The 23480-nt window shown below is 54.5% G+C and overlaps 1 protein-coding gene across 1 annotated transcript in view; it reads left to right on the forward strand.

Moving 5' to 3' along the window:
• FADS2 (fatty acid desaturase 2) overlaps positions 1 to 22142 on the forward strand; it is a 38029-nt gene extending 15887 nt beyond the window's left edge. Inside the window, exons 5-12 of the mRNA XM_040255992.1 lie at positions 4348 to 4473; positions 12930 to 12990; positions 13357 to 13433; positions 18767 to 18864; positions 19133 to 19229; positions 19521 to 19600; positions 20042 to 20167; positions 20491 to 22142. Coding sequence (XP_040111926.1) covers positions 4348 to 4473; positions 12930 to 12990; positions 13357 to 13433; positions 18767 to 18864; positions 19133 to 19229; positions 19521 to 19600; positions 20042 to 20167; positions 20491 to 20542 — 717 coding nt within the window. The 3' untranslated portion in view covers positions 20543 to 22142. The remainder of the gene's footprint in view (positions 1 to 4347; positions 4474 to 12929; positions 12991 to 13356; positions 13434 to 18766; positions 18865 to 19132; positions 19230 to 19520; positions 19601 to 20041; positions 20168 to 20490) is intronic.
• The last annotated feature ends 1338 nt before the right edge of the window (positions 22143 to 23480 follow it).

The following is a 23480-nucleotide window of genomic DNA, read 5'->3' on the forward strand; positions in this document are numbered from 1 at the left end:
ACCCGAAAACATCCAGTCTTCCACTTGTCGGCTCTGGATCTGGTTGGGAGTGAATTACCACTGAACTGGTAACCAGTTCCTTAGCAAGCAGTTTGCCTGGCCCTGAGCCTGGAGCTGTCTGAGAACCTGGTTTCTTTCCAGAATTTCAGGGGTGAAGGATGCACATAGTAGAGCACTTTGTTTCATTTTATGCCTTTTTCTGTTGGAGAAAACCCTCCTCGGTGTTGAAAGTAGCATTTCACTCCAGACCCAGGTTATCCCTACACACTTAACAAAGATGGACTTTGTCCTGTTTCCAGATTCTGGGTGGGAGCCGGGAGGGCCTGTCCCTCCTGGTGTCCGTGTGTCCTTGAAGGGCTCTGGGACACAGCTCTTGTGTCAGAGGATGAGGTCGGGACAGGGGATTGGCCTTCTTTTAGAACGTTGATTTGTGAAATCTGGAGTGACAGAGTACTTGGGCTGGGAGGCTCTAGGAGGTCAGGGCCCTGGGTTCTGTTGATGGCTTGCCAGCTCCCTGCTAGCTGTGTCCGTGCTGTGTCCAAGCCAGTGGCATAACTGGGCAGCTCGGTCAGGGATGCCCCAGAGCGAGGAGCATCCCGGGCTTCACAGTATCACTCTGGCATGTGGTGGGCACATGGCTGCAGACAAGCCTGTAGGTCCAGCTGCTCCTCTGGTGCCTTTGCTGGGATAGAAAGGAACTGGCTGGGGAAGGTCTTCAAGGACCCCACCAACTCAGATGTCTTAGCTCAGCCCACTGAGGGCACTGAATGGGGTGCCGGGAGCTTCAGGATGCTGGGACCCGCTTCTTAATGCCAGCCTGTGCTGCCAATGGGATTCCCTGGGCGAGCCCTCCACCCTCTGCCTATGCCTTTTCCTTTGGTCCCCATCACTTCTGGTGGCCATTTCTTCCCCTGTCACTTCCGGTGGCCATTTCTTCCCATGTCACTTCCGGTGGCCATTTCTTCCCATGTCACTTCCCATGGCCATTTCTTCCCAGGGTTAACCTTGTACAGACGGGGTTCTGTGAGGGTGAGCCTCTGTCTGGCATTGCACCCAGGATGAAATGCAAACCGCTAGGCCTGGCACCGTCTAGACTGCATCTGGAGATGGAAATCTTTGGAACCTAGAGTCTTTCCTCAGCCTTATCTGGGGCCATTAGGGCTGGGACTAGGGCGAGGCAAGCGAGCACACAAGTGTGTGCCAGGAACGCAAAATTTAAGCAACCACAAAAAGAATCAAGAATGAAATAAGTAGCATTTTAATGCAATATTTTAAAAGCTTTTAAATTTTATTTTGGGGTATAAGCTGATTAACAATGTTGTGATAGTTTCAGGTGGACAGCAAAGGGACTCAGCCATAGATGTACATGTATCCATTCTTCTCCAAAGTTCCCCTCCTATCCAGGCTGCCATGCAATTTTTTTTTTAAGTAAAATTAATGCAAAATTAAAAAAAAATCCACAAGCAACAAAATACCAACATTTTAAATAAAGATTAGGACTTTGAGACACATTGGAATATGAAACTGAAGGACAACTTGTATCTTACATACATGTTTTTATGCGTTCGCGCTCTCTCTTTTTTTTAACTGGTTGAATTTCATTCACCAGAGCGTTAAAGTAGTTGAAAGCTACTTAAAATTTGGAAAGGCGGTATATAAAAAGTCCGAAGATGAAATTTAACTTTATTATTTATACTGAAACCAAATTTATTATTATTTTACTTCAGTTTAATTAAAAATTACTTGACTGTCGCTTGGTTGAGAGAGATTGTCAAACTTGGCAGTTCTCTCATTTCAAAACAAGATGAGCAAAAGGGTGATAGATTTTTGAAAATATTGTTAATGAGACTCTACTGCGGCTCTCCCAGAACTGCTGGCGCCAACCAGGGAGGCTTTCTCTCCGCTTCTGTGATAGCCCACGCTCCCCTTCCCCCAAGGCCGTCACCCCGCCTCTGTCAGAAAAGGGACCCTCGCTCTGTCTGGCCCCTCCTAGCCGGTATGCTGCCCAAGGGCAGACCTTCTGAATGGCCTCCCAAAACTTTTACAGCTCTGTCAGCATATCCCAGTGTGGAGTGGAGACCCCCCCCAACCCCAGTGTGGAGTGAAGCCCCCTACCCATGTGGAATGAGGCCCCCCCTACCCCAGTGTGGAGGGAAGCCCTGTTCTCCCTTGGTAGGTAGACAATGGCTGGCCTCCTTCCCTGCTCCATCCCCAGGACAGGCATCATTAAATCATGGCTCCAAGGCAGGCAGGGCTGCCCTGTCCCAGGAATGGTATGTAAAGTTGGGCCTAGTGAAGAAGAATGGAAGAGAATCAGCAGAGAAGAGCACCGTCAAAAGCTATTTCATCATTACACCCCATGCCAAGTTCGGGGGTGGCCCCACCTTGCCACAGCTCATCCTCATGGTGCTCACAGCCTGTCTTTCTTTCCTCCAATATTCATTCAACAAACATCTCTTGGTTGGTGTATTCTAAACCTCATGTTTCACATACCTTGCTCCTTAATTCCTTTGTGTCAGGGACTCCATTGTGCTTTTCCCAGGAACTTGGCTCCTTTTGGCTAGAAAGACCAGTGTATCATCTCATTTCCCAATCCTCTAAGCTCATTTGCTGTTATTTTTTATTTTTGCTCTGTTGGGTTTGGAGGCCCAGGGACCTGAGGTCATCGCAAAGGCCACAGCTGCTCAGAGCTGTTCCCACCCACGGCCCTTAGGGTCCAGAGACTGTGTTTGTACCCAAACATCTTCCAAGTGAAATGTTTGTTTTTGCAATTAGGCCTTTTTGTAGATGACCAGACCCTAGGCCAAAACATTGATTGATCCAGCAGCTGTTCACCCGTGAAACCCTCATGCTGACGAGTCAGAGGAGTTTTGTTTCCTTCTTTGTATGACTGGGTGACTCCATGGAGGGACATGCCGTCAAAATACACCCGGAGTTGGAGCTGGTGAGACAGAAATTCATGGCCTTGAAAGAAATACTCATGTAATGCTTCTTGTCTCCTAGAGTCATAATTTTATTATGACTTTTATTACAGTTTTTCGTTATTTTTGGCCACATTGTGCATTGTGCGGCTTGTGGGATCTTAGTTCCCTGACCAGGGACTGAAGCTGGGCCCTCGGCAGTGAAAGCTTGGAACTCTAATCCCTGGACTGCCAGGGAATTCCCTGGGATTATCATTTGCCTGTTAGAACCAGAAAGTGCTTACCTGCTTGTATTGGTGACTGTTTCTTAAGCTCCCCCAAGCTTTTGGCTATGGTGTGACTTGCCCACGTGACTCAGCGGTTACCTCTCAGTGCAGCAGCACGTCTGGCTGTGGGGCTGTCTTGCCAGCTACTCTCTGGGCCCTCTGAGAGCAGGAGCCATTTGTGGTCTTCATTTCTTTCTTTTTTTTTTTAAGCTTTCTTGATCTAATTCACAAGCTCTACAGTTTGCCCATTTACGTGTGCAAATCAATGACTTGTATATTCACAGATTTGTGCACCCTCCATCACAATCAGTTTCGGAACATCTTCATCACCCCTAAAAGAAACCCCACACCACTTAGCCATCACTTCTAAACCCCTCATCCCAACCCTGGAACTAGGTAACCTCTCATCTTTCTGTCCATGGATTTCCCCAGTGCTGGACATTTCATATAAATGGAATCTCAGGACACTGTTCATAGACTCCTTTAGGCTGGTTTCTTTCGCTTGGCACCATGCTTTACAGGTTCATCCATGCTGTAGTGCGTGTCTGCACGTCACACCTTTTTATGGCCAAACAGGATTCCATTTGGATCTTCCACAGTGTTCATCCACTCTTCAGTGCATGGACCTCTGAGTTGTTTGTGCTTTTTGGTTATTTTAAATAATGTTGCTGAGGATGTACAGGTTTTTGTGTGGCCAATTTTTCATTTCTTCTGGTTACACATACCTAAGGGTGCAGTGCTGGGTCCATATGGTAAGGACCACTTCTTACTGTTCCCCGAATGGAAGTGTCCCCCTCTGCACAACAGGCACAAATGAGAGACAAGCAGAGGATGAGGGGTGTTAGCCTCATCCCTGGGACTGGCAGACAGCTGAGGCCCCCTATGTGTGCTGAAGCACTTGCCTCTCCATCTATCACCAGCACTGTCTTATGATCAGGGAGACAGGCCTGGAAGGGTGGAGTAAGCTGGCTCCATGCAGAAGTCCTGGCCAAGGGGCTGCCCAGCACTCTGGACTCAGCATTGGCAGAGTCAATTTCTGACTTTTGGAACCTGAGTATTGGACCTGCTAGGAACTGGTCCCAAGAAGTGTAGGTCATGGGCACCCCCCCACACCCCTACTGCCAGGATTGCCCTGCTCATCCCTGTTCCTCCCCTGACAGGGTGCCTCTGCCAACTGGTGGAACCATCGCCACTTCCAGCACCACGCCAAACCCAACATCTTCCACAAGGATCCGGATGTAAACATGCTGCATGTGTTTGTCCTGGGCGAGTGGCAGCCCATTGAGGTATGATGAAGGGGATGGGATGGGCCCGGGAGTGTTTGGCTCACGCAGGAATCGGGAGGGACTGTAAGGTGAAGAGTCAGACACATATGTCTGTGTCTGATATTTACACAGAAACCTTTCGTGGACACCCTGAGTAATTCCAGCTGGAATTTCTATGGAATGGCCTCCTGGTTAAATAATGAAGGCAGCTCCTTATCAGAGTGTTAGATACCTCCTTGATGCCCACGGTCTGGGGAAGAGCATTTCCTAGCTTATTCCTTCCAGTTTGACAGGAAGGCACAACTCCAAGGCTCACGCTTGGTTCTCAAAGATCAGCTCCAGGAAACCTTACTTGGAAAGTCACAGTCCCCGATGCTGGAGGGACCTTCACAGGGTCTGGTTCCACCTGCTTCACCACAGACGCGAAGTGAGGCTCAGCAGGAGGAGGGCATGTGGTCAGGCTTACATCGTTTAGTGGCTGTTCTAGGATGAGGCTCCTTATCTGACAGCTGAGCCATTTCCTTCCACTCCACCACACTGCCTTGTCTTTATTTTATTTATTTAATTAACTAATTTTATATATATATATATTTTAATGTGGGCCATTTTTTAAAGTCTTTATTTGTTAGAATATCGTTTCTGTTTTTTATGTTTTGGTTTTTTGGCCACAAAGCATCTGGAATCGTAGCTCCTGGACCGGGGATCAAAAGTTCACCCCCTACCCTGGAAGGCAAAGTCATTTTTTTTTTTAAGTTTTGGTTGTGTTGGGTGTTCGTTGGTGCACACTGGTTTTCTCTAGTTCCAGTGATGGGGGCTTACTCTCTCTGTTGCTGTGGAGCAAGGGCTTCTCAGTGTGGTGGCTTCTCTTGTGGAGCATGGGCTGTAGACCGCGGGCTTCAATAGTTTCAGCACGTGGGTTCAGTTGCTCCGTGGCGTGTGGGTCCCTTCCCAGGCCAGGGATCAAACCCATGTCCCTTGCACTGGCAGGTGGACTCCCAATCCCTGGACACCAGGAAAGCCCCTGCCTTGTTTTTAATATTAGTTAATTTTTTATTATAAGTATAGACATACCTGTTGTAAGTGTTTAAGTAATAACAGTAATTGACCAGACTGAGAAGCGAGTTGCCTGGTCTCTCTCCCATCCCTGCTGTGCCTCCAGTTGTCATGCCCCTGACATTGCTGACAACTGTTGGTGTCAACATTGGTGACCACTGTTGACAGCAGTCTCTAATCCTTCCAGGTATTTTCTATGTGTGAAGAAACAAAGACACACATATCTTTTTTAAAAACAAAAATCCAAACTTAGACCGTTTTCTTGCAACTGGCTGCTTCAGCAAATGTGGGGCCTCTTTGCTGGAGTCCAAGTGTGTTGGCCTCGTCTGGGGCTGTCCAGTCCTCTGTTGTGTTTCTAAGACAGGAAAATTTGGTGTTGCTGAGTCTTTGAATAAAGCCATGCCCAAGGCATTTAAAGAATTTAAAGACTGTCCTCATTTTTCTTTTTTTAAGTAGTGCTTCTAGGTGAAAAAAAAAAAATGTTATAGAAGCTTTACTTTTCTGAAATACATTGATGATGTAAACCAAAGTGTAGAAGATCCCTGTTGCTTTTATGTAGATCTTAAGTGTGACCAAACTGTGCACAGATTGCTTCCCTGGTGGCTCAGAGAATAAAGCGTCTGCCTGCAATGCAGGAGAACCAGGTTCAATCCCTGGGTTGGGAAGATCCCCTGGAGAAGGGCATGGCAACCCACTCCAGTATTCTTGCCTGGAGAAATCCCATGGCGGGCTACAGTCCATGGGGTCACAAAGAGTCGGACATGACTGAGTGACTTCACTTCACACACTTCAAGCATTTGCCAAGAGAGGCACGTTTACCCTCCATGAGGAGCAGTGTCTTGAACTGGTTGTATTCCCAGAAATGTTGGCATCCAAGACTTCAAAGAGGAAGAGGAGAGAGACGTTTCCCTCAACTCTGGTTGGTACCCCACTCCTCCCGTCTCATATCTGCCCAACAGAATATTTGAGCAGAAACATAAGTTTTCTGTGACATTGTCAGTTCAGAGGAAATTAGCCAAAATTTGGTTCTTTGGGCGTGTGGAGCCTCTCTGGCTGGCCAAGGACTTTGTTGCTGTTGCTCAGGGGCTAAGTCGTGTCCAGCTCTTTGCAACCCCATGGAGTGCAGTGCACCAGGCTTCCCTGTCCTTCACTATCTCCCGGAGTCTGCTCAGACTCATGTCCATTGAGTCAGTGATACTATCTAACCATCTCATCCTCTGCTATCCCCCTTCTCCTTTTGTCTTCGATCTTTCTCAGTATCAGTCTTTTCCAGTGAGTCAGCCCTTCACATCAGGTGGCTTCACATCAGTACTGGAGCTTCAGCATTAGTCCTTCCAATGAATATTTAGGGTTGATTTCCTTTAGGATTGACTGGTTTGATCTTGCAGTTCAAGGGACTCGCACGAGCTTTCTCAAGTGTGAGGATTTTCTTTGCCAAAATACATGCTTGCATTTTCCTTCTTGCCATGAGGTTGCTCGCTTTGATTTGAAGTGTCTAGATAGTAGGACTGATTAAGTGGAGTCAGTCCACTTATGTATTTATCATTAAGTGATAAAAAGACAAAGGCTTCCCTTTCTAGGTGGGGAGGCTTCGTGTTGTAGAGCTGTTGACTGGCTTGACAAGCTCTCTGTGTTCCTGACAATAAAACCTAGTCTCACCAGCGACGCGGCCAAGGCGTCTCTTTCTGTGTGGTGGCTGTGAAATTCCTTCCAACATCTCTCCCTGGACGCCTCTCAAGTGCCGACTTTTGGGAGGTACAGTGGAAGTTTAGAGGATCTGGCCATCCCGTTGCCATTGACTTAAGGCCATGACCACAGCACTCCATGAAACCCTCTCTCACATACTCGGGAAGAGGCCAGTTGTTCCTGGATTCCTGGTGTTGCCAGGACTATGCTGCTTGGAAGGAATCTTTATTTTATGCTTAGAAAGTGTTTCAACAGATTTTTAGTGTTTTATGGTTTCACTTTTCTTTTTAAAGATTTCTTTCTTTTTTTTTTTTTAAGAACGTGGACCATTTTTTAAAGTCTGTATTCATTTGTTACAATATTGCTTCTATTTTATGTGTTTTGGCCATGAGGCCTGTGGGATCTTAGTTCCCTGACCAGGAATCAAGCCCACACCCCCTGCATTAAAAGGTGAAGTGTTAACCACTGGACCACCAGGCAAGTCCCCAAACCTTTCTTTTATGCTCAGAAAGTTCGTCATATATTTTCAGTGCTTTATGGTTTCACTTTTTGGGGGGCCCTGTCGCAGGTGGGATGGACCACCAGGAAAGTCCTTAGGTTCACTTTTGAATGCTTGACTTTGGCCACATGAGGCTTGGCTAAGATGATGGTCTGCCTCCATAACTTGCAGGAGTCAGCCAGGTTTTCTGGTTTCCCCTTCCCGGCTCATGTTGCCCCTGATGAGGGGTGAGGTGTCTTCTCCTGAAGCCCAGCGCCTGGTCTGGACTGCGTGTCAGTGCAGGACACTGTCTGGGTGACTTGGGCACCCATGGCTCCTTATAGCTCCCTGAGAGCTTGTCATGGACTGACTTGCCCCTTCCAGAAAAAACTTTACATCTTTACATTCAGTCTTTCCATCCAGAAATATGACATCTTTCTCCATTTACACTTGAGTCTCTTTTTTATACCTCTTAGAAAAGTTTTCCTCTTCTTTATATGTCTTGTGGCCATATTTCTTTCAACTGAATCCTAGATAACGTCTATATTTTGTCATGACGATAGGAATTTCTGTGGTATTCAGGAAAACTGTTGCCATTTGGCGAGTTATCTTATGTCCAACTAGGGTCCACTGATGTCTGCTTGTGATTCTAGTTGTTTTTCAGTTGATTCTTTTGAATTTCCTGGGTAGACAATCATATTTTTGGAAAATAGTGAAAATTTAGACACTTTCTAATAGCTCTCCACTCTTATTTCTGGTTTGGGCTTTATGAAGTTACTGGAACTTCAGAACTGAATTGAATAGTGGTGATGTCGAGAGTAGTCTTGTTTTTGCTCTCCACCGCCCACTTTTTTTTTTTTTTTTTTTTTTGCTGTATTGTGGAGGAGAACCATGAGGCCATCAGCCCTGGAGCTCTGTAAATGGATTCTCAGAAGCCAGGAGTGTTTTCGCCCGCCTCTGGGCCTGAGAACCTGCTTTTCTGACCCCATGGGAGGCTCTCCCTGCCCCATGGCCTGTCAGCAGCTGACCCTCCAGACTACCTTTGCAAACAGGCCAAGTATTCCCTTGGAGCAGCCGGGACCCTTGGGCTGGAGTCTTGCCATTCCTCGCATGCCTGCCGTGGCCGGCTCCTCATTTCTCTGCCTGTGAGTCTGTACTTTCCCAGAGGCAGGCAAGGCTCTCCAGCTGCCCCCCTCCCCCAACCCTGAATGGACAAGGCAGGCCCTTGTCGTTGCTCAGACATTTTGTTCCAAGGCTGAAAAGTCCCCTGTACATGCCCCTGGCACCCCCTCAGCCCGTAATCCAAGCCGGGCCTTGTGGTCCGGGGGAGGCAGAGCACCGGAGTGTCAGCTGGCCAGGGCCCCAGGGTCGTGGGCCTCCGGGAAGCCAGGCTGCCAGGGCTCCCCCTGCCTCTGCCTCTGACCTGCGTCCCTTTCCGCCTCAGCTTGCTGCTGCTGGTGCTGCTGCTAAGTCGCTTCAGTCGTGTCCAACTCTGTGCGACCCCATAGACGGCAGCCCACCAGGCTCCCCCGTCCCTGGGATTCTCCAGGCAAGAACACTGGAGTCAGTTGCCATTTCCTTCTCCAATGCATGAAAGTGAAAAGTGAAAGTGAAGTCGCTCAGTCGTGTCCGACTCTTAGCAACCCCATGCACTGCAGCCTACCAGGCTCTTCCATCCATGGGACTTTCCAGGCAAGAGTTCTGGAGTGGGGTGCCATTGCCTTCACCGCAGCCTCAGCTTGAGGACACGTCAAAATGGGTCCTGCATGTGCTGCCGCACCTCGGGGTCTGGACACGGCAAACCACCCGGAGCCTCGCCCGCAGCTCGAGTCTGTGTCTCCTCTGTGACCACCCCAGAGCCCAGGCTTTCTTCCTGTGTATCGTGATGAGGACTCTTCTGCAGGGGGAAGGAGTGCAGCACCTCACCCCCCACCCCTGAGCCTGCAGGCCCCCGTGGGCAGGAAGGCTGACTCTTGCTTAGTCCCTGGGCTCAACACCATGCTGAGCACCACATGTGGGGCATCACTTAATCCTTGCTTAACCATGAGGCAGGGGCTCTCATCAAGCCCACTTTATAGATGGGACAGCCGAGGCTGAGAGAGGTGAAATAATTGGCTCAAGGCTACAGCTAGAAAAGGCAGTGTCACCATCCAAACCCTGGCTGAATGACTCCCAGCCAGGGCTTCTCGGTCCTGCAGGGCCCTGCCCGGGGCCACCACCTGCTGGACACTAGGGCCCTGTGTTTCTTGGATCCTTCCAGCTTCCTAATGTATTAAGAAGCCAAGAGCCCCTCCTCCAAGGGCTTCTTATCCTAAGACACCTCTCCCTCCCTTCCCTGCACCCATGGCAGATAACCGAGGGCTGCAGAGAGCTGAGCGTGGGAAAGTCAAGAAACCAGGTTGGGCCCATGCCTCCCTTGGCATCCCTGAATCTCTGCTGTGCTTGCTGGTTTTCAGAGGAGAAGCTAGCGCCCTGGGTCAGCCTCACGCTGACAGGCGATCTTACAATCCCCCTAACTGAGGTCATCAGGATGGGATTAGATGCCCTGTGATGGTCCGTGTGTCGCGGCACACAGGCGCCTGTGTATCCGTGACCTGCCTTCTGAAGGGCTTTTGTCGCCCCGTCATCCACCGGCCCTCAATAGCTCTAAGGAGTACCCATAACGAACCCAAATCTCATGGCAGGGGAGGGGGGCTGCTCAAATAACAAACTGCTTCCAAATCTGGAGCCCCGAACCCCAAAGCCTGTGCCCTCAGGGGTGGGCAGAGGGGCCAGCCACTGCCTGGGGGCAGGGACCTGGCAGCTCCCACAGGGCAATCCAGGGCCTTGAAGGGATGCATGCAGGAGCCGGCAGTGCTGACCTGCCAGGGAGCATTAGCCCCGTAATCTCCTGTCACCCCCTCCAGGGCACCATGGATCCATGCAGACGGGGTGCTTGCTGTGCAAACGCAGCTTCAAACCAGCTCCCCAGATGTGCCCACTGCCAAGTCCCTCTGTGACCCTCCGCCAGCCTATCCTGCCCCTAGTGCTCACTCCCAGAATAGAGCTGAGCCAGCCTGAGCTTCCTCTGGGCCTGGGGCTGTCCCTCGGGACAACCTGTCGGGCAGAGGGGTGGTGAGGAGGGCACCTGTCAGGGCCGGAGAAGCCTGCAAAGTCTGGGCCTGTTTCCTGGCTTCTAGGAGGAAGAGCAGGACCCCGGGGGGAGCAGGGGGACTGTTTCGTGAAGCACACGCTCCCCAGAACCCAGACCACCAGACCACTCACTTAGGGGGGTGCCTCTAATCCCTCCCTCCCCCTGCAAAATTGTCCAGGACTGTGTCTGGGGTGCCCTGACTGGGATCTCTCCAAGCCCTGCCTCAATCTTTTTTTTTTTTTTAATATATATGAGGCAAGATTGGTAGAAAGAAAAGTTCCTTTTATTTCAGAGGCTGGCCCAGGGTGTGGGGTGCAGAGTACAGACTCCTGTCCAAAGGCTGACTCCTCCCGACTGACAATCAGTAGGCTGGAGCTTTTAAATTTTGTTTGTTTATATTTGGCGGGGCTGGGTCTTCATTGCTGTGCATGGGCTTTCTCTCCTTGCGGTGAGCGAGGGCTACTCTCTGTTTAGGACGCAAGGGCTTCTCATTGCGGTGACTTCTCGTTGCTGCTCAAGGACTCTAGGCACATGGGCTTCAGAAGTTATGGCACACGGGCTTAGTTGCCCTGACCCATGTGGGATCTTAGTTCCCCGACCAGGGATCGAACCCACATCCCCTGCATTGGCAGGTGGATTCATAACCATAGGACCACCAGCCTCAGTCTTAACGACAGCCTTCATGCAAAGGATTTGTGTATTCTGGGGATTGGGTGAGACCTCTATCAAGGCACAGGAGGCCACACGGACCAGATAGATTCTGATGGTGCTTCAGCGGGTGTGCCAGCCCCGTGGTCACTGGTGCCAAGGTGAATGCCCTGGGGCCAGACTTGGCTCTGTTCTCACCCAGGGCTCCTCCGTGGGCCCTCCCTGTGATGCTGGCGCTCACTCCATCTCTGTGTTCTCACCTGGAGAATGGGAGCATTGGTCTAGAGGACATCCAGGGTTTTTCCCTCTGTAACATGCTTTGATCTCCTGGCTGCAATAAGCAGGAGTGGACATCATGCGATGCGGGTGGCACCGACCTTCGGAGCTGGGGGCAGGAGGTAGGGGGCCGGGGAAGAGCCGTGTCCCAGGGGTCAGCCCCTGGCATTCATGCCCGTGTTCTCATTGACTCCTCTTAGCTGTCAGTGATTTGGACGCCAAGCAAGGCTCATGCAGGCTAAGTGACCTGTGCAGGGTCTCAGCTGGTGAGAGGCAGAGCAGGCCCCAGCATTGCAGGCAAGAGCAGGTCCCCCTCTGTGAGCGGCATCTTTTGGTCTCATTCCCCAAGGAACAGGGTGGGCTGGGCCTCAGGGGGCTGGACTTCGGAAGTAAGGGGCTTGCAGGAACCTGTGGGGCCGTAGGTCTCCCCACCCCCACCCTGGCTCACACTCACTTTGTACAGTGAGGATGTCCACACCCCAGCCAGACCTCTCAGCCCTCCTGAGTGGCATACCTGGGCATCAGAGTGCCCGGGGTAAGACCAGGTGACCAGATGTGTCCTGAAGAGTCCGTGTGGTGACTCTCCCTGGCCTGGAACCTCAAGTGTCAAGTCTCAGCCTGGAAACTGCAGGCAGCTTGAGGGACTAGATGCTTGACCTGGTGACTGGTAACAATTTCCCGAGCGCTTACCTGGGTTCTCCCAGCCACTGAGGGCTCCAGGGAGCTCCTCAGGAGGACCCAGGAGCTTTTCTGTCTCCAAAGGGGTACAGGCTGGCCAGGGAGCTCCGAGTGCCTCTACACACACCCCCACCCCCAGTTCCTTGTTCCGTGGTACATTCATTCAACAAACATTGATCTGCTGCCTGTCTCACGGGCTCTGAGTCCACTTTCTTGGGTTCAGATCCCGGCCATCCTGCTTCTTGTGTGGCTGTGGGCAGTGACTTGACCCCGAGCTTCAGCTTTGGAAGCACCAGCTCATAGAGGAGCGCCTGAGCTGAGAGGCCAGCTTGGGATTGGTGCGCCCAGCGAGGGCTGAGGAAGTGTTGGCCAGAGCAATCGGGAGCCGAGAGGGGCCCAGGGTGCAGAGGGAGAGAAAGCCCCCCTGGGCGGGAGGAACAGGGACTGCAGAGCAGGTGGAGGAGAGCATGGGAGGTGGGGGTCCGATGGGTGCTGGGGGCTCACAGTTTCTGCTTCTCTCCTCAGTATGGCAAGAAGAAGCTGAAATACCTGCCTTACAACCACCAGCATGAGTACTTCTTCCTGAGTGAGTGCCCGGGCGCCCCACAACCCCTACCTCCTTCCCACCCCAGTGTGGCCGTCCATCCCTGCTCCCACCTGACACCCTTCCAGACCCAGAAAGTGACACCAAAGCTGTCAGAGCAACAATAGCCACAAACCCATCCTGGCCCGTGATACACAGAAGGGACACCAGCCCAGACACCCAGATGCCATGCTCGGGCTTCCTGGGCAGGGTGCCCTTCTCAGGGCGCCAGGGTTCCGGTCTCCTCTGCCCGGGAGCTCCAGAGCTGGCACCACATCCTGGCTTCTGCCCCCCAGCTCCTCCCCATCTTCCAGCCCGCCGGGCGGGACAGGCCGCCCGAAGCCCCTCCCCTCTCTCTCTCTCTTGCAGTTGGGCCGCCGCTGCTCATCCCTTTGTACTTCCAGTACCAGATCATCATGACCATGATTGTTCGCAAGGACTGGGTGGTGAGTCCAGGGACCCAGGAGTGTGGGAAGGAGGGCGACTAGACCCTGGATCGGCCCACATCCCCGGGCATCTCCTCCCGGTGTGACTACCTTGTCACTCTCGGGAAGGAACTTGTTCTGAGGCCAGCAGCAGCCAGCGAGGCCACAGCACCCCAGCCCAAAATATCCCGCCATGCAGGGTGTCCACTGGGAGAGCCCCTGCCTTGGCAGAGCCCTTCAGAAACTCCCTGAAGGCCGAGTTATGAGTCACACGCAGTCCACCCATCCATGGCTCCAGCCAGCCCCGTCCTGAGTCCCCGTGAGGCCCCTAAGAGCCAGTGGACCAGGTCACACTGCTCTCCGGTTGGTAAATGGAGAGCAGCCTGGTGCTTAGTTTGCTAAATCTGCGTGAGAACGTGCCGCAGGCACTTCTGTTAAACGACAGGATCACATTGTCTCACAGCTCTGGAGACTAGAGTCCAAGATCAAGGAGTCTGCAGGGTTGGCCCTTCTGGGGGCTGTGAGAAGTGGTTTGGGCCAGCCTCTGTCTCTGACATGTGGATGGCCAACGTCTTCTCTGTGGGTGTTTCTGCCTCCAGGTTTCCCCTCTGTCTTAGGACACCAGTCATGGATTAGGGCCCTCCCTAGCGACCACATCTTACTAATGACACTGTCTCCAAATAAGGTCCCACTGTGAGGTCCCGGGGATGAAGAGTCATTTTAGGGGACACGATCCCGCCCATCACTCCAGAGAGAGAAGGGGACCCTGGAGAGGGACGGTCCTTGGCTTGATGTAGACACGCAGGTGTGGTTCTCGGAAGAGGACAATATGCTCGTGATGGGAGGCCCTGGGGGAGGTGGTCGCCCTGGGCAGAACCTGCTTTTGGCAGAACAGGGTTTACTGAGACTGGGATAGGGACAGGGACAAGACCCGTGCCTTCCAGACCAAGCGGACACTTGGTTGGTATCGCTGGTCTTTTTTTGTTTTATAAAACTCAGTTTCATAAGATACTGAAACTCTGAGAGTTTGGGGCTTGCCCAAGGTGACACCAAGGGGTGGGTCAAGCATGAGAACCTCCCAGTGCCACCGCCTGGACTCACCCCCCTCCCATACCCTAGACACTGCTCTCTCAGTAACAGGCCCTCGTGTTTGTATAGCAATTGAAGGACTTCAAAGTACTTTGTCTTACATGCTTTCCTTGGTGTTATTGGCAGAGGTGCCTGTTGATTCTGCTAAGAGGGCCAGCCTGGAACTCAGGAGCAGGTTGGGGTTGTTTGGAGAAGAGGAGGGATTTGGAAGTCCTTACCAGCCCTGTGCTGGTAAAACCTGTACTACACGCTTGTAGGGCATGCTTTTTATCAGTACGCACTGTGCTCCAGGGACAGTTAGGCACTGCCACCCACGGTGAAAGTCATTCAGTTGTGTCCGACTTTTTGCAGCCCCATGGACTATACATTCCATGGAATTCTCCAGGCCAGAATACTGGAGCAGGTAGCCTTTCCCTTCTCCAAGGGATCTTCCCAACCCAGGGATCGAACCCAAGTCTCCCGCGTTGCAGGCGGATTCTTTACCAGCTGAGCCACAAGGGAAGCCCAAGAATACTGGAGTGGGTAGTCTATCCCTTCTCCAGTGGATCTTCCTGACCCAGGAATCGACCCGGGGTTTCCTGCATTACAGGTGGATTCTTTACCAGCTGAGCTATCAGGGAAGCTGTGTCTGGCCATTAAGGCGCATCTGGGCTGGAGGGAAGGAGTTTCTGGGTCAGTGAGGGGGTGGGAATTGGAACCCAGCTCTCCTGCCCCTGTGGTGACTGTTGAGCCCTGGGAGGAGTCAGTGGAAGAGGATAGTGCTGCAGCTGCTCGGGACACTCTAATCTGCTTTCATGGCAGATGCCTGACATGAATATTTAATCCCTTTTTTTAAAATTTTCACTGTGTGTGTTCCCTGAAGGACAAAGCATGAAATAGGCACGGTGGGAAAGGGAATCAGACTTTATACCTGAACCGGCTCAGGTGACCCAGCCAGGGACATTTGATCAGGCCCTTGGGGGCAGGGCTCTCTTGCCAGGGAGTAGGGTTCAAGCTTGGGCTTCTAGGGCACGGCAGTAGCTGACTGTACCAGGCTTAGCGCCAGACGAAAGTGCACCCCTCAGAGGCCCGCATGGCAGAGGCCTGCCCTGTGCTGTGGTTTTCTGATTCATGGAAACTGTGAGCTTAGGTGCCACGTGCAGCTGTGACCTGGGGTGGTGGTCCTCAGTGGGAGCAATTCTGTTGAGCCACTGGCAGCATCGGGGAGAATTTGGGGATTTTTTTGGCCGCACCTCACAGCATGCAGGATCTTAGTTCCCTGATGAGGAATCGAACCTGGGCCCACTGCCGTTGGAAGCACAGAGTCTTAACCACTTAAGCCGCCAGGGAAGTCCAGGGAGACATTTTTGATTGTCACAACTCAGGAGGGATGGAGTGTACCTGGCCCCTCGTGGGCACCATGCCATGCCCGGGACAGCTCCCCCAACCCCTACCCACCGCACTGCTGAGAACTGTCCAGCTCCAAAGGCCAACCAGCATTGCCAGTGGCTGCATCCTGGGGCTGTCCCCAGGCCTCAACTTCCTGGAGGTCCATTGCATCTGATCCCACTATCCACTCCTTGAAATTCTCCCCGTCAGCTTCCAAGTCCAGCCTCTACTGGTTCTCCTCCACCTCTGTCTCCCTGCACCTCCTTTACCCCTTCACCCCTGACACCAGCGGCCCGTGGTCATGTATCATTTTGCACCACAGTTAATAAGCACACACCTCCATTAATATATGTGTACATACTGCTGCACTGCATACAACAGAAAAGGAAATAAAATGAATGTGACGAAAAGTAGAAACAGAACTTAAAATACTCCCCCACCCTCTCAAGGGCTCTCCTGGTGGCTCAGATGGTAAAGGGTCTGCTTGCCGTGCGGGAGACTCGGGTTCGATCCCCAGGTCGGGAAGATCCCGCGGAGAAGGGAATGGCAACCCACTCCAGTATTCTTGCCTGGAGAATCCCATGGACAGAGGAGCCTGGCGGGCTACAGTCCATGGAGTCGAAAAGAGTTGGACATGACTGAGTGACTTGTTAGTCGCACACGTACCCTTAAAGACCACCTCCGTCCTGAGTTCTTGCCGTCTGCCCACTGCTGGCCCTTGAGACCCCTCCCCAGCCCCTCTTCCCACTCCTTCCCTCCCCAGCTGATAACACCGACACCGGGGACCAGCCTGGGTTCACCATGACCAAACAGTCTCTGCACAGAACCGCCCCCGCCTCCTAGAGTCCTGGAGACTGGTGCCCCCTCGGCAGGGCCGGGGGTCCTGGATTGGGCCTCCCTCATTTCATCCCTGAGCTCCTGGAATAACCGAATCTCCTCACCTTCAGTTGGCAGGGACCTATTTTTATGATTCGAATGGAACCACATTCTTGTCGTTTAAAGCACAGTGGGTCTTCTTCCTTGCCACCAAAACAGAGGCCAGTCTCCCCCAGGCGGATGTGACCTGGCCACTGTCTCTTGCCCCCACCTGGAGCGCTTGGGCTGGAGTATATGGAGCATGTAATCTACATGTAAACACAGCCCCTGCCTGCTCACCTCTCCGGACTTCTCTTCGCATTGTCATTTCTGCAAACATCCATCCTCCTGTTCTTTGCTTGGCCAACCTTTACTGTATCCCAGCCCGGCTCGGGCACCACCTCCTGATGGGAGTCTTTCTAAATCAGGGCGGGGTTGGGACCCTATGCCATGCTGCCATCACCCCTGTAACTGTGTGTCCCCTTCTGTATGCTATGGAAGGGATCTCTGTCTAAACTCTGTCCTTCCAGACAAGGGGTTCTCAAGCACTCCTGTTTGCCTCCAGCACCTAACTCACCCCCTGACACAGGGAAGGTGTTCACTGAATGCTTGTGGAGATAACCGAACAGAGCTCTTATGAAGGATGTTTGCTGAACAGATAAGGGGAGAAGGAGCCTCTGGGCAGATCCAGCTAGACACAGCATGGCACGGCTGGGCCATAGGAGACGTGACAGGCTGTAGGCAAGGCCAGGATGGTGGACAGGCATGTGAGGGACCCGTGCATCCTACTGGGAGGCTGGATTTTGTCTTTTATCCCCCGACAGGGCAGGAGGCTCGTGATGGCTTTGGGGATGGCAGTGGCATGATCCAGCTTGCATGTCGGAAGGTCTCTATGACAGCAAACTGGTGCCAGGACCAGAGTGGAGTCGTTAGAGCTCAGACTTGCAAGCCCTGCTTATTGTTGCCACACCTTCAGGCCTGTAGAACCTCGGGGGGGATATTCTTTTCCCATACTGAAGATGGAGGATCAGACGCACAGCTCAGAAAATTACTTACAAGCTACACAGAATAGCCACAAGGGGCACTAGTGGTGAAGAATGCAGGAGACAGACACGGGTTCGATCCTGGGGTCTGAAGATGCCCTGGAGGAGGGCGTGGCAATCCATGCCGGTATTCTTGCCGGGAGAATCCTATGGACAGAGAAGCCTGGTGGGCTATTCAGTCTATAGGGTTGCAAAGAGCTAGACACGACTGAAGAGACTTAGCACACACCTGTGCTCTCATCGCTACCCTCCCGAGGGGTAGAAGTGATGCAGGGGCGGAAACAGTCAGTGCAAAGGCCCTGAGGTGGGAACAAGCTGGGGTAGGGTGGCTGAGCAGAGTGGTCGCCAGTCCCTGTGGCTACTCTGGGTGGAATGGGAGGGCTTGGCAGGGGTGGACAGAGTGGGCTTGGAGCTAAGACAGTTCACTCTGGTTGCCATGGTTGCAGGGCTGCGGAGGCAGCTGGGGGAGGTGGGGTGCTTGCCCAGCAAGAGAGAGCAGAATGGAAGAGGGGCTGGGAGGAGCCACAGGTGTGGAGAGAGGGCCAGCACTGTCAGGCTGCTGGGAGGGTCCTGAGGTGGGTGATGGATGGCGTCCTGGCCTTTGCCGTGCTGGAGTAAGGACCCCCGGGTGCCAACGAGTAGTCTGTGAGCCTGCGGGTGTCGGGGGTGTGTGCACATTGTGGTACGCCTCCAGAATCCCCAGGACCAGGGTCCTAGTCCCCATCCCTGCGGGTTTCCCTAGATGCAGAGCCGGTAGCCCCTCCATGTTGCTAAAGCCGCTCAGCCTTCTCCTAGACACAAAGACTGTCGTATACACCCTCCTCTGGCAGGCCTCGGATCCTTAGCTGGACCCAGTGTCCAGCTTCCTGGAGGCCCGTAGGGTTTCTTGGCTGCCTTCACTCAGCGGTGAGCTGCGCTTGCTGTGTACACACCTATGGTTGGGACTCCGTGCCCAGGAGGGCAAGACACTCCCACATCTAACTGTGTTTCTCTCTGCAGGACTTGGCCTGGGCCATCAGCTACTACACCCGTTTCTTCATCACCTACATCCCTTTCTATGGTGTCCTGGGATCCATCCTTTTCCTCAACTTCATCAGGTGCCTGAGTTTTGCTGGCTACTAGCCCCTCAGCCCCCAAGCACTGGTGCTGATGGGGGTTTGATGTGAGGCCCCCCGCCGGCCGAGGAAAACCTCAGAGGTCCCACTTTCTGCCTGGGCCCCTCATCAAGGGGCTTCACTCAATCCCCTTCACTTGTACCCGCCTTGCCCCGTTTGGGGTTGGGAGAGACAGTCGGTTCCCACCGATTCCCCAGACCCCGTGGAGCCTGAGCCGCCAGGCTGCACACTGAGCCAAGCCCCCTTCCAGGTTCCTGGAGAGCCACTGGTTTGTGTGGGTCACACAGATGAATCACATTGTCATGGAGATTGACCGAGAGCCCTACCGCGACTGGTTCAGCAGCCAGGTGAGGGCAGCCAGCGCTGGCTGCCAGGAGGGCCCCATGGAGCCCAGGTTCACGTCCCCAGGAGCGTGGCTGCCCCGTAGGCCCTGCACTGTCCTGCCCTTCGCTGGGGCTGCCGGTGTCCTTCACTGGGAGGGCCAGGGCCGGGCAGGAGAGGGTGGCCGGGAGCTTCTGGAGGAACCAGTGGGAATCGGGGCAGGGTGGTGAGACCCAGAGAAGGCTGGGCCTTGCAGAAAGGAGAGGGGTCCCTTTGTGCTTCTGCTCCCAGCCACTCACCCCCCTTCTCCCCAACAGCTGGCAGCCACCTGCAACGTGGAGCAGTCCTTCTTCAATGACTGGTTCAGTGGGCACCTCAACTTCCAGATCGAGCACCAGTGAGCACGGGCGTGGGCAGGGAGTGGGGGTGGGTGGAGAGCATACAGTGGAGGCAAGTTACCACCAGCTTCACCTGGCAGAGGGCAGCAGGTGGGGGCTCCTGTCTATCTTTCCCCCAACGACCCTAGACTGTATCTCCGCCCCCACCCCCGCCAGCCCCCTTGAGGCCTGGGTTCTTGTTCCCCGGGCCATGTGACCACAGAGGTGCCCACCCCTGCACATGGAGCCTGGCATCCTCCTGGATCCCGTGAGCCTGGCAGGGCGGGCGACTGGACCCTTTATTGACAGGAAGCCCGAGGCCCAGCCCTTTCCCGCTGCAGGCCAGCCACCCTGCAGGCACGCAGGGAGAGGCAAACAGGGTCTCCCGGGCGTGGCCAGCCTCCATCTGGGCGGTGGAGACAGTGGGCCAGCCCTCACGCCTGCCCCCGTGCTCTCCCCAGCCTTTTCCCCACCATGCCCCGGCACAACCTGCACAAGATCGCCCCCCTGGTGAGGTCCCTGTGCGCCAAGCATGGCATTGAGTACCAGGAGAAGCCGCTGCTTCGGGCCCTGCAAGACATCATTGGGTAAGGCGGGGCGGGCACGGGGGTCGGGGACCCCCCAGGTCCCCAGGGGACAGGGAGAGGATTGCGAGGCATGTGGTCGTGGGACCACTCGAGGTGGAGACCAGAGGGGCCCTGCTGGCACGGGTGCCCCCACCTGGCCCCTCTGTCGCTAGGGATTGCCTGGCCTCTGTCTGGGTTGGACAAGGTCCTTCCCCAGGGGTCCTTGGGCTCCTGATGAAGAGCTGAGAGGAGGCCCCCAGGCCGGCAGACCCTGACTCCCTGGGCTCCCTGGCCCCTTGGTCCCGTCGACCTGCTCCCTGACCGTCTGTTTCCTCCTCTTCCAGGTCCCTAAGGAAGTCTGGGCAGCTGTGGCTGGACGCCTACCTCCACAAATGAAGCTGCAGCCCTTGGGGCACCCACGGGGACGGTGGGGGGAGCAGGCGGGGGTGGTGGCTGAAGGGGAGGGCAGGGTTCTGTTCAGAGGGGCATCAGGAGGCTGTGGTGCGTGGCCCACAGACTTGAGGCTCGGCCTTTCCTCTCTCGCTGTCTGGTTTCGAGGCGTTCACGCCTCCCTCTGACACCCTCCCTCCTGGGTCCTGCCCCGCCTCCACCCTCTGTCCTGAAGCATCAGCCAGACCAGACTCGCACAGGTGCGGCCTGTTAGCCCCTGCAGCCCGGCCTCCAGGCTTCACACCACCCTCTTTTCTCCCTGCTCTTGAGATCCGCAGGGCTGGGTCCCAGCCAGCAAGTGGGACGGCTCCCTGAGCCTGCAGGATGTCCCCACCGCCTCGGACGGCCGCCCACCCTCTGCCCTTCTGTGGGGTGATGATGTACTGGATTCCCCGGGTCTCCCTCCCACTGCTGGCTCGGTACTGGGGGCGCCCCTGCAGGCCCCACTTTCTCTTCAGATGTCCAGGGCCCTGGCCTTGATGCCAGGCTCCCCTCGCCCGTGTTGCAGCCAGCTCAGGCCTCCAGGCCCAGGGAAACGTCCTGGCCCCACCGGAGCCCTCTGACCCAGGGCTCAAGCAGTTCCATCCCGCCGCCTCCCAAGTCCAGAGCCTGTGACCTCGGGTCCGGGGGGCAGGGCCACAGAAGAGCTCAGCAGAAGCAATGGCCAGGTCAGGGGTGAGCCGGCCTGTAGGCTCAGATGTTTGCTCTGGTTGGGAGACCCAAGATTCTGGAGCAATCGGATTGTCCCCCCAGAGTGCTCCATTACTGCCAGGCAGTGCCAGCCAGTCCCTGGCCACTTGGCTGGTGCGGACTTAGGCCCTCCAGGTTGCGAGTGGGCACTGGAGCCCAGAAGCTCATCACAGCCCCTCCCCACGTTGGGGCTGCCCACATGGACATGCTCTTTCCCAGTCTATCACGCTCTTGTGTCTTTTAGTCGTTTTTTAACCTTTTGCTGCAGGATGCGTTCTGCCGGGGGTGGCAGTGGGACTGGGCCTTGGGACGATCTGCCTGTTCCCACCCTCCAGCCCCTCTGCAGCCTTCCCAGGCCCCACAGTGGGCTGAGCTGGGCTCACTTACTGAGGCCTCCATGGCCCTGACTGTCAGGAGACAGAGGGAAGGAGCCCCAGAGGAGGGTGACCCAGAGAAGCCGGGGACTTGGTGGGGGTGGGGGTACCCAATGGGACAAAGGGGTTGGGGCCGAAGGCCAGACAGCTGAGGGGACAGGAAAGTGAGAGGGTGGGGAACCTGGCGGCCACTGGGAGGGTCCAGAGCCGCTGCATCTGGAAATTAACCCACTAACCGGTAGATAGCTCCAGGGGAGGGCGGGGCAGGAGGGACCAGCTCTGACTGGTGATGGACCTGAGGGTTGCCATGGCAACGGGGGGATCAGACTGCCTGAAGCCCTCCCACTGAGAATAGGCCAGCCCAGAGAGCCACTGCCCCTCCCCTGAGGCAGAATGGATCCATAGGGAACTGACCTTAATTTTTATTATGTTGCTTCCCCACCTCTACACTTTTGGAAATAAATGAAGTGATTTTATTCTGACTTCCTTGTTCAGCGCTGGCTTGATTCTCCTCCACTTCCTGTTCGCTGATGCTGGGTACGGTGTCAATGGAGTATGAAGAAGAGGGTCTGCTTTGCGCTGGGAGCGCTTTCCTCTGTCCATCCCCCCCACCCCACCTCCACACCTTTGCTCAAAGAGAACTTCCTTTCCCCTTCCCTAAAATGCACAGCAGGCCAGGAGTTTTGGGCAAATGGCTCAGATTAGTGAGCCCTCCTTCTTCCTGGGGACTCTGTGGAGTGAGGCTTTCTAAAGGTCTCTGGGGTGCACAGGCCACCTTCTTGACATCCTCAATCGCTATCCCCCTCTTGAGGGACCACCCACAGGCCCCAGGTCACTTGCTTCTTCTAACCTCGGCCCTACCCCTTCCTGGTCAGTGTACCAAGCCCTAGGGGTAGAGTCTCAGAAAGGGCTGAGGGGAGCCCTGGAGACCAGGTGTCTTGTGGCCCCTGTGCCCATGCAGGGGCTCATTGGGTCCCACAAGCCTGGAAAGAGCCCCAAGGAACATGCCAGGGCAGTGAGCCTCCTAGTGGCCCCTACACTGCTCTCTATGCCCTCCCCTCTGGGCTGGCTCAGCTTGGCAGGTCAAGCTGGGAGTGCCAGGGAAGTGCCAAGAGGTTTTGGGGAGCCAGGACCTCAGAAGCTCCCCACCTGGCCTTGCGTCTGCTCCCAGTGGGGGTGGGGAGGGCTCGAGAGGACCCGTCCTCTCTGCTCCTTCACCTGTGACCTCAGTGTAGCTGGCAGGGACACCCAGCTGATCCAGCTAGCATGTGTGTGATTCCCCGGTGGGCACAGATCATCTCTCAACAACCTGTGAGCCTTTGGCCTTGCCCTGCCCTGACACCCATTAGAGGCCCTGGAGTCTGGGGGATCTTGGGGAACATGCCTCCGGCCCCCTCACCTGTGCCTGTCTCCTCTCTCCTACCTGGGCTGGGCCCAGCACTGTGACGCTCAGGATGGTACAGTAATAGACACACACACACCCAGCCAGCTGTAAGTGCAGCGCCCATCACCAGTGACAACCAGGATCCCAGCAGGGGGAGAGTGGTGGGAAGGATTCTGCTGCCACTCTGAGGGCATCGGGTAAAACCTGGCCCAGACTGATGGGGGCCTGGACCTTCTGTGACTTCTTCCCCCACACTGCCAACCTTGTCCACCCTTGGGGCCGGGGACTGGGGAGACTCATTCCTGCTCTCTGCCTAACTGCCCCTCTGTCCCCATACTCTGCTGAGGCTCTTGCCCAGCACGGAATCATGGGCTTCTGATCCCCACCCTTTGCCAAACTCAGCCTCCCAGATGGTCACAGAAGCAAACCTCGATTC

This window comes from Oryx dammah, unplaced genomic scaffold (genome assembly GCF_014754425.2).
Source record: "Oryx dammah isolate SB20612 unplaced genomic scaffold, SCBI_Odam_1.1 HiC_scaffold_15, whole genome shotgun sequence".
Lineage (NCBI taxonomy): Eukaryota > Metazoa > Chordata > Mammalia > Artiodactyla > Bovidae > Oryx > Oryx dammah.